Source organism: Entelurus aequoreus, linkage group LG02 (genome assembly GCF_033978785.1).
Source record: "Entelurus aequoreus isolate RoL-2023_Sb linkage group LG02, RoL_Eaeq_v1.1, whole genome shotgun sequence".
NCBI lineage: Eukaryota > Metazoa > Chordata > Actinopteri > Syngnathiformes > Syngnathidae > Entelurus > Entelurus aequoreus.
In genome coordinates this window covers 12,136,127-12,147,799 of record NC_084732.1, presented here as the reverse complement: position 1 = coordinate 12,147,799, position 11,673 = coordinate 12,136,127, and the positions used below count along the sequence as shown (strand labels likewise).

Sequence of the window (11,673 nt, the reverse complement as noted above, 5' to 3'; positions counted from 1 at the left end):
GTTTAGTTGTCTATCTGTACGTATCACCGTGTGAGTTACATTCTTAATATGATCACATTCTTACCAAGTAGATGACTTCAAGTGAGTGGGAAAAAAAAGTTGACATCATATGCTTCATTGTGTTTCATTGTAAAAAATATATATACATATATATATATATTTTTTTTGTTTGTTTTATTTTTTAATTTATTTAATTTATTTTATTTTATTTGTTATTTTTTTTATTTTATAAAAAAAAAAAAAAATATATATATATATATATATATATATATATATATACTATAACTATATATATATACACATATATATATAGTATATATATATGTATATAAAAAATATATATATATATATATATACATATATATATATATATATATATATATATATATATATATATATATATATATATATATATATATATATATATATATATATATATATATATATATATATATATATATACTATAACTATATATATATATACATATATATATAGTTATAGTATATATATATGTATATATATATGTATATATATATATATATATATATATATATATATATATATATATATATATATATATATATATATAGTTGTTTTTTTTAATAAAATGTTTCCAATTTTTATTTTTTTTACTTTTTTATTTGTAAAAAATAAATTTAAAAAAATATAAAAATATATATACATATATATATATATTTTTTGTTTTTCTTTTATTTTTTAATTTATTTAATTTATTTTATTTTATTTGTTATTTTTTTTATTTTATAAAAAAAAAATATATATATATATATACTATAACTATATATATATATACACATATATATATATAGTATATATATATGTATACAAAAAAATATATATATATATATATATACATATATATGTATATATATATATATATATATATATATATATATATATATATATATATATATATATATATATATATATATATATATATATATATATATATATATATATATATATATATATATATATATATATATATATATATATAGCAAAGTGCAGAGCCATAGGCTCACACAAGTTCAGTATATATATAGTTATAGTATATATATATATATATATATATATATATACTATAACTATATATATATACATATATATAGTATATATATATGTATATATATATATATATATATATATATATTTTTTTTTTTTTTTTTTTTTTTTTTTTTTGATAAAATGTTTCCAATTTTTTATTTTTTTATTTTATAATATATATATATATATATATATATATATATATATATATATATATATATATATATATATATATATATATATATATATATATATATATATATATATATATATATATATATATATATATACTATAACTATATATAGTATATATATATATGTATATAAAAAAATATATATATATATATATATATATACATATATATATATATATATATATATATATATATATATATATATATATATATATATATATATATATATATATATATATATATATATATATATACATATATATAGTTATAGTATATATATATGTATATATATATATGTATGTATATATATATATATATATATATATATATATATATATATATATATATATATATATATATATATATATATATATATATATATATATCGTTTTTTTTTATAAAATAAAAAAAATAACAAATAAAATAAAATAAGTTAAATAAATTAAAAAAATAAAACAAAAACAAAAAATATATATATATGTATATATATTTTTATATTTTTTTTAATTTATTTTTTACAAATAAAAAAGTGAAACGGGTATTGTGCAAAAGTATTCAGCCACCTCGAGTCAATACTTTGTGGAACCACCATTTGCTGCAATGACATCTGCAAGCATTTTAAGGCACGTCCCTCCCAGCTTAATTGGCACATCTAGTGACTGAAATGTTCAAGTTCAGACAGATTAGATGGAAAGTGTTTGTGAACAGATTCTTGATTGGGTTTAGGTCTGGACTTGGACTGGGTATGGTTCATTTTAACACATGAATATATATAAATATATATATATTTTTTAAAAACATTAAATTGCAAATATGGCTTCATGTTTAGTGTCATTGTCCTGCTGGAAGGTGAACCTCCGCCCCAGTCTCAAGTCTTTAGCAGACTCCAACAGGTTTTCTTCCAAGATTGATTGATTGAAACTTTTATTAGTAGATTGCACAGTTCAGTACATATTCCGTACAATTGACCACTAAATAGTAACACCCCAATACGTTTTTTAACTTGTTTAAGTCGGGGTCCACGTTAATGAATTCATGGTCCTGTATTTGCTTCCATCCATCTTCACATCAACTCTGACTAATCTTCCCTGTCTCTGCTGAAGAGAAGCAACCCCACACCATCATGCTGCCACCACTATAATTCCCTGTCTCTGCTGAAGAGAAGCAACCCCACACCATCATGCTGCCACCACTATAATTCCCTGTCTCTGCTGAAGAGAAGCAACCCCACACCATCATGCTGCCACCACTATAATTCCCTGTCTCTGCTGAAGAGAAGCAACCCCACACCATCATGCTGCCACCACTATAATTCCCTGTCTCTGCTGAAGAGAAGCAACCCCACACCATCATGCTGCCACCACTATAACTGATCATGGGGATGGTGTGTTCAGGGTGCTGAGCAGTTTTTGTTTTCTGCCACACAAAGTGTTTTCCATATTTCATATATCTTCCATATGTTAGCTTTGACCCCAGAATGGCTCCTGGCAAACTGCAACAGGACTTCTGATGGTTTTCTTTTAACAATGGCTTTCTTCTTGCCACTCTTCCACAAGGACCACATTGGTGCAGTGAACAACTAACAGGTGTCCTGTGGACAGAGTCCTCCACTTGAGCTGTGGATCTCTACAGTTGGTCCCGGGTCCCCAAGGACCTGGTGGCTGCATCTCTTGTTTAAATGGACGGCCTTGTCTTGGTAGGTTTACAGTTGCTCCATGAAATGAATTGAACAGTGCTCCGTCAGATGTTCAAAGCTTGGACAATCTTTATAGAGGCTAAGCCTGCTTTAAACTTCTCCACAACTTCAATCCCGGACATGTCTGGTGTGTTCTTGGGACTTCATGGTGCCCCAATATTGTCTTAGCCAACCTGTGAGGGCGTCACAGAGCAGCTATATTAGTACTGAGATGGACAATCTGTAGCAATCATCTGGCACTTTCTCAAGCACTTGCGTGTGGAAGCTCACTTGCAGCTCGACCTGCAGCTGTGCCAAGAATGTAGGAATTCAGCAGCTTTTGATTTCGCATTTGAAATTTATCCAAGTGGATTTTAAATGTGTGAATGCTGCAAACATTCACACGTATGAATTCATCTATTTATTATTCAACTTCTTCTTCTCCAGTTTTTGGCGCGCTCGACCTTCCACATTTTTCACCCAAGTCAAACTTAACTAACTTCAAACTGTTCAGACTATTCGGGAATCGCGGGTTTTCTCTTGACAAATTCCAAAAATTCCCAGATTTCCCAGAATTCCAGGACATTTTTCCCATTTAAAATAAATTGGCCATTTTTCAAACTTCCACCATTTCCACATTTTTCAACCTACTCAAACTTTCACCTTCAACACATTTCACCATCCTGGAAATTCAAACTACCTATTTTCCAAGTTAAAAAAAATTCCAGGATTTTCCAGAATTCCTGGTTTTCCAAAGCCCTATTTCCACCCTTTTTTCTGGCGACTACTCCTTCCACATTTTTCAACCCACTTCAACCGGCCAACATTCCTCTTAATCAGGACAAAAATGAAGTTGTTTTTTGAACTGGAAAAATTCCCAGTTTTCCAAAAATTCCAGGAATTCCGTAATAACATTTCTCAATTCAACATGTTACTACTTCAACATTTCTCAACTGATTTGAAAAATTCCAACACCAACCATTTCAACTCATTCAGACCATTCAAGTTTTTTTTAAATAATTTTTCCCGCTTTTCCCAAATTTTCCAAATTTGGGGGAAATTCCCATGAAATCAATGTAACATTTTTCAATGTTCCACAATTCCCACATTTTTCATCTGATTCAAACTGTTCCAACTTCAAAGTATTCAGCCTGTTCAGGAATTGTGTGTTCTACTTCAACAATTCTAAAAAAGTTCCAGGATTTCCCATAATTTTTTTTTTTTTTTCTGGCGACTACTCCTTCCACATTTTTCAACCCACTTCAACCGGCCAAACATTCCTCTTAATCAGGACAAAAATCAAGTTGTTTTTTGAACTGGGAAAATTCCCGGTTTTCCAAAAATTCCAGGAATTCCGTAATAACATTTCTCAATTCAACATGTTACTACTTCAACATTTCTCAACTGATTTGAAAAATTCCAACACCAACCATTTCAACTAATTCAAGTTTTTAAAAAAATCATTTTTCCTGCTTTTCCCGAATTTTCCAAATTTGGGGGAAATTCCCATTGAAATCAATGTAACATTTTTCAATGTTCCACAATTCCCACATTTTTCATCTGATTCAAACTGTTCCAACTTCAAAATATTCAGCCTGTTCAGGAATTGTGTGTTCTACTTCAACAATTCTAAAAAAGTTCCAGGATTTCTCATAATTTCTTTTTTTTTCTTTTCATTTTCCCCATTCAAAATAAATTGGCCATTTTACAAGCTTTCACCATTTCCACATTTTTCAACCTATTCAAACCATTCCACCTTCGACACATTCCACCATCCTGGAAATTCAAACTGCCTTTTTCAAAGTTGCAAAAAAATCCAGGATTTTCATGAATTCCTGGTTTTCCAAAGCCCTATTTCCACCCTTTTTTCTGGCGACTACTCCTTCCACATTTTTCAACCCACTTCAACCGGCCAAACATTCCTCTTAATCAGGACAAAAACCAAGTTGTTTTTTGAACTGGAAAAATTCCTGGTTTTCCAGAAATTCCGTAATACCATTTCTCAATTCAACATGCTACTACTTCAACATTTCTTGACTGATTTGAAAAATTCAAATTTTTTTTCATTTTCAAAACAATTCCAGCATTTCCCGAATTTAGGGGAAATTCCCATTGAAATCAATGTAACATTTTTCAATGTTCCACAATTCCCACATTTTTCATCTGATTCAAACTGTTCCAACTTCAAAGTATTCAGCCTGTTCAGGAATTGTGTGTTCTACTTCATCAATTCTAAAAAAGTTCCAGGATTTCTCATAATTTCTTTTTTTTTTTTCATTTTCCCCATTGAAAATAAATTGGCTATTTTTCAAACTTTCAACATTTACACATTTTTCAACTAATTCTAACCATTCCACCTTCAACACATTCCACCATTTTGGAAATTCAAACTACCGTTTTTCCAAGTAAAAAAAAAATTCCAGGATTTTCCAGAATGCCTGCTTTTCCAAAGCCCTATTTCCACCTTTTTTTCTGGTGACTACTCCTTCCACATTTTTCAACGCATTTCAACCATTCTACAGTCAAAACTTTCCTCTTAATCAGGACAAAAAACGAAATTGTTTTTTGAACTGGAAAAATTCCCAGTTTTCCCAAAATTCCAGGAAAACCGAAATACCATTTCTCAATTAAACATGTTACTACTTCAACATTTCTCGACCGATTTAAAAAATTTCGACACCAACCATTTCAACTCATTCAGACCATTCAAGTTTTTTACTATTTTCAAAAAAATTCCATCTTTTCCCGAAATTCCCAAATTTTTTGGAAATTCCCATTGAAATTAACTGGCCATTTTTCAAACTTCCACAATTCCCACATTCTTCAACCCATTCCACCGTTCTGGAAATTCAAACTACCATTTTTCCAAGTTAAAAAAAAATTCCAGATTTTCCCGAAATTCCCTAACACCATTTACTACTTCAACATTTCTTGCCCGATTTAAACAATTCCAACACCAACCAATTCAGCTCATTCAGGACATTCATGCTCCTAATCATTTTCAAAAAAGCCCGCTTTCCCCAAAAATTGCCACATTTCCAGGAAGTTCCCATTGAAATGAATGGGACAGTTTTCCAAGTTGCACAATTCCCACATTTTTCAACCTACTCAAACCATTCCAATATCAACACATTCCACTCATCCTGGACATTTAAACTAACACTTTCCCAAGTTCCAAACCAAATTCCGGTTTTCCTGGAAATTCTAACTCTTCAACATTGAAACTATTCTTCCATTCACACTACATTCTGTCAGCATTTCACTTCAACTTCAGCATTGGAGCATTCACACCTCATCTGGTTTGGAATAAAACAAGAAGTGAGTAAAGTACATAACTTCCACTTTAATACAAAACGTTTAACAAAAATATGAATTCATGCTGACTACAGTATTTATTTTCTTATGCACTTAAAAAATGACAAGATTTTGATTGTTCAGGTTTATTCTCTTGATGATTAAATTCTAGTGAGTGAAGTATGAAGGTAATAAGTTGGCATTTTTATTGGAACTAAAATTAATTCCAAAGAGAATTCAGTCAGTGAAGGAAGCTTTTATTTGAAAAAGAACCAAAGGAAGAGTCTGGTAAGTTGATAAGCAAACACTGCTCAGCCCAACAAGCTTGATTGACAGCTGCTGTTGTCACCAGCACACTTGTGATTGTCCACCTGGTATTTGTAGGAGAATCTTGCATCACACACACTGCAACTGAACACTTTCTCCCCCGTGTGTCTCCTCATGTGCGCCACCAGACCAGCATTCCGAATGAAGCTCTTATCGCACACTGAGCAGCTAAAAGGCTTTTCTCCGGTGTGTATTTTGGTGTGAATTAACAAGCTGCCTTTCACGGAGAAATGTTTACCGCAAATTGAACACGAGTATGGTTTTTCTCCGGTGTGAGTTCTGGTGTGCACCATCATGCGGGCTTTCTCGTAGAAGCGTTTGCCACAAACCGGGCAGGGGAAGGCTTTCTCTCCCTTGTGTCGCCTGGTGTGCGCGATCAAATGGGCCTTCTCGTAGAATCTCTCGTCGCACTCCGAGCAAATGAATGGTTTCTCCCCCGTGTGATATCTCATGTGTCTTTTAAGGTTGCTCTTTTGCTTAAAGGTTTTCTCGCACTCGGAGCATTTCCAGTGCATGTTGTCGGTGTGGCAGGTCATGTGTCTTTTCAGGGTGCTGCCGTCATAAAAACTTTTGTTACACTCGGAGCATTTCCAGCGTGTGTTGTCGGTGCGACATGTCGTGTCCGCTTTAGAGTCTTCATCGTCATCATCGGTGTCAGCAGAGTGAGACGTTGTGTGCTCACTATCTGACAGTGGAGCTAAGGCTGCTTGTGATCCTCCAAAGTGGTCTCCATCACCTTCTGTTGTCATGTGTTGTGTTGAGCTGCTGCCTGGTCTCTCCACCTCACTTTCACCCTCCTCTTCTTCATCTTCACTCTTCACAATGACACGAATCACTTGGTCCTCGTCAGGATGCTCTCCCTCCAGACTGATGCGGTACTCCTCCTCTTCCTCTTTAATGTGGGGGGGCTGCGGACACTCCTCCTTCACCCGGGAGCTCCACTCCTGCTGCTCAGGAGGAAGATGTTCCTCGCCCACGTCTGCAGGACGAAAGAAAACAAACACGTGCTTTAGTTTTTCTGGGCTGTCATGGCTGACCTCTTAGACTAATCTGTGACAAAAGCCAAGTTTATTGAAGTTATTTTACTCAAAAAGAAACGGAGAACAAGATGCTTAGCGGGCACTGACTTTCCAAGTGTTGTAAGGATTATATCCCGCCCTCTTCTGTCTTTTAAATGGTAAACGGACGTGACGAGGTTGGTAGAAGGTGGGGATCGAACCAGGAACCCTCAGGTTGCTGCCCCAGCCACTTTCCCAACCGCGCCAACACCGTCCCCAAGGAATGATGTCAATTCTATTACAGACTTGGGCAATTCTTTTGACTCGGGGGGTGGGGGGGCAAATTTAGAGATAAAAATGTGTCTGGGGGCCGGTATGTATATATATCTATACACACACACACACACACACACACACACACACACACACACACACACACACACACACACACACACACACACACACACACACACACACACACACACACTAGTTTTACTCCGCCTACAGACACACAAAAACATAGTTTTACTGTGCATACAGACACACACAAACATAGTTTTACTCCGCATATAGACACACACAAACATAGTTTTACTCCGCATACAGACACACAAAAACATAGTTTTATACCGCATACAGACACACACAAACATAGTTTTACTCCGCATACAGACACACAAAAACATAGTTTTATACCGCATACAGACACACACAAACATAGTTTTACTCCGCATACAGACACACAAAAACATAGTTTTATACCGCATACAGACACACAAAAACATAGTTTTATACCGCATACAGACACACAAAAACATAGTTTTACTCCGCATACAGACACACAAAAACATAGTTTTATACCGCATACAGACACACAAAAACATAGTTTTACTCCGCATACAGACACACAAACATAGTTTTACTCCGCCTACAGACACACAAAAACATAGTTTTACTCCGCATACAGACACACACAAACATAGTTTTATACCGCATACAGACACACAAAAACATAGTTTTACTCCGCATACAGACACACAAACATAGTTTTACTCCGCCTACAGACACACAAAAACATAGTTTTACTCCGCATACAGACACACACAAACATAGTTTTATACCGCATACAGACACACAAAAACATAGTTTTACTCCGCATACAGACACACAAAAACATAGTTTTACTCCGCATACAGACACACACAAACATAGTTTTACTCCGCCTACAGACACACAAAAACATAGTTTTACTCCGCATACAGACACACACAAACATAGTTTTACTCCGCATACAGACACACAAACATAGTTTTACTCCGCCTACAGACACACACAAACATAGTTTTACTCCGCATACAGACACACACAAACATAGTTTTACTCCGCATACAGACACACACAAACATACTTTTACTGCGCATACAGACACACACAAACATAGTTTTACTCCGCATACAGACACACACAAACATAGTTTTACTGCGCATACAGACACACAAACGTTTACGAGTGGTTTGAGCTCTCGGCAATGAGAAATATCCAAGAACTTTGTTTAGAACTTTGTTGTAAAAATCTCTTTCCACGTCTGTCCCTGACACCCACATTTCAGTCTCTGGAAACACTCTGTGGAAACACTCCCCACCCACACTGCTTAGTGCCTCGTCTGAGCTGTATATTAACTAATTAGATGACCATATTAACTAATTAGATGACCATAGTAACTAATTAGTTACTAATTAATAACCCTGACTTAGTTGGACTTTTTTGCTGTTTTCCTGTGTGTAGTGTTTTACTTCTTGTCTTGCGCTCCTGTTTTGTTGGCTTTTTCTCTTTTTGTGGTATTTTCCTGTAGCAGTTTCATGTCTTCCTTTGAGCGATATTTCCCGCATCTACTTTGTTTTAGCAATCAAGAATATTTCACTTGTTTTTATCCTTCTTTGTGGGGACATTGTTGATGTTCACGTCATGTTCGGATGTACTTTGTGGACGCCGTCTTTGCTCCGCAGTAAGTCTTTGCTGTCGTCCAGCATTTTGTTTTTGTTTACTTTGTAGCCAGTTCAGTTTTAGTTTGGTTCTGCATAGCCTTCCCTAAGCTTCAATGCCTTTTCTTAGGGGCACTCACCTTTTGTTTATTTTTGGTTTAAGCATTAAACACCTTTTTACCTGCACACTGCCTCCCGCTGTTTCCCACATCTACAAATCAATGAGCTACCTGCTGCCACCTACTGATATGGAAGATTATTACACGGTTACTCTGCCCAGCTCTAGACAGCACCGACACTCAACAACAACACATCATTTGCAGACTATAATTACTGCTTTGCAAAAAATATTTTCAACCCAAATAGGTGAAATGAGATCATCTCCCACGGCACACCAGACTGTATCTCACGCCGCGGCACAGTGGTTGAAAAACACTGATATAGTAGATGTAGTGAAGCTAGAGATGAATAACACCCTCCTTAGACACAAAATGGCGTCTAAGCCCTGAGTGCACGGTCACGTCCTTCTACGCTTTTAACCAGGGCCGGCCCGTGGCATAGGCCGTATAGGCAAATGCTAAGGGCGCCGTCCATCAGGGGGCGCCACGCCAGTGCCACAAATGTTGGATTAAAAAAAAAAGAAAAAAGTTGGTACTATTATTTCTAAATACAAAAAATTATCCCATGTTAATTAAAATGCAAAGTAAAGCCTATTTAATAGAAATATTATTTGTTACATTACGCATTATGAAGAATATCTTATTTTCAATAAGGTTGAAAGTATTCCTCATAATTCTTCTTCTTTGTACTTTGTAAGCACTATTCACTAGAACAACTTCTTAAAGTGGATCATTCACTAGAACAAGCTCTTAAAGTGGATCATATCAGTACAATGTTTCACTTCTTTACTTCATCCATTCCATCATTTCATTCCACATACAGATATGCTAAAGGTTGTAAGTGTTGTACGTGCATACAAATGTTTTAAATGGCATTTTCCTCTAAGGTTATATTTCTCCTCTTCAGTTGAGAAGAATTGTTGTACATTCTTTGCTAGCAGTTTATAGTTTGCTTTTTACATCATTTTAGATGTTTGAAATTTTACCAAATCATCCAACTTGAATATTTTGGACTCAATAAATAATGTTCTCTACATCCAACATTATGTATCAGTCTAATTGATCTTTTTTGTAACACGGTTAGCGAATGTAGCGCACATTTGTAGTTATTTCCCCATATTTCTACACAATAACTCAGATATGTAACACTAGCGAGCAGTAGAGAATGTGAAGTCATTTTTGTATATTTTGTATATGACATTTCCAGTTCATTTGATCATCTATTAATACTCCCAAACATCTGGTTTCTTTTACCCTTTCAATGTCTACTCCGTCTATTATGCTCTTTTCTACTGTCACCAAATAGCATTATTTGACTTTTACTGAGATTCTCTTGTTGCATCTGAATGAAATAACACTGCAAGTTGACGTTGGACTTTCAGAATGGAACAAAGAAGAAGTGAACAAACCTGCTGTGTTGAAATGAAAAAGAGGCTTGAAAAATGCGCCCGGAAGTTGCTTTTTCTCCTCTTTTGTGGGAGAAAGTTCGTCCTCGTACTCGCACATGTCTCCTTCGCACATGTTGACACGATCACGACACTTTCTTTACGCGCCAAGTCTTGATAGCATCCGCGGCTCCTTTGTTAGCAGCTAGCGAGCTAAGCTAAGCTAGGCTAGGCTAAGCTAGGCTAGCTAAAGGAAGCGTCGAAGTTGACTGATGCGAGTTTGTTCTGACATGAAGAATCGATTTGTTAAAAGTTTCTCGCTAACATCATTTGTGTTATAATAATGTCAGGAATGTGCACGTACTTAAGAACGAGGACAAGAAGCTGACTTTTTCCGTCGCTAGCTTTTTTTTTTTTTTTTTTACTTTTCTCCCCATTTCCGGCAGAGCAAACCGAGCTCGCACATGCTAGCATTACTGCTGCCCTCAGGCGAGGAGTTGTCATTACACCCTTCGCTTTTTATTTATTTATTTTTTTTAAATTTATTTTTATTTGTTTTATAAACCTTTATTTATAAATTGCAACATTTACAAACATTTGAGAAATAATAATAACCAAAATAAGTACAAAAAA

The 11,673-nt window shown here is 34.3% G+C and overlaps 1 protein-coding gene across 1 annotated transcript; it reads right to left on the bottom strand.

Moving 5' to 3' along the window:
- Positions 1-6,325: 6,325 nt before the first annotated feature.
- Positions 6,326-11,463, bottom strand: LOC133630314 (zinc finger protein 664-like). The gene is made up of 2 exons (XM_062021877.1): positions 11,065-11,463; positions 6,326-7,535 (listed from the first exon to the last, which is right to left on the bottom strand). Exons 1-2 carry the CDS (start codon positions 11,174-11,176, stop codon positions 6,541-6,543), a joined length of 1,107 nt encoding a protein of 368 aa, XP_061877861.1. The 5' UTR covers positions 11,177-11,463; the 3' UTR covers positions 6,326-6,540.
- Between the last annotated feature and the right edge of the window lie 210 nt (positions 11,464-11,673).

Excerpts from the sequence above, each read along its gene's own strand:
- LOC133630314 (XM_062021877.1), bottom strand. The coding sequence starts at position 11,176 with ATGTGCGAAGGAGACATGTGCGAGTACGAGGACGAACTTTCTCCCACA. Across the intron at positions 7,536-11,064 it reads TTTTCATTTCAACACAGCAG|ACGTGGGCGAGGAACATCTT; the intron begins GTTTGTTCACTT and ends TTCGTCCTGCAG.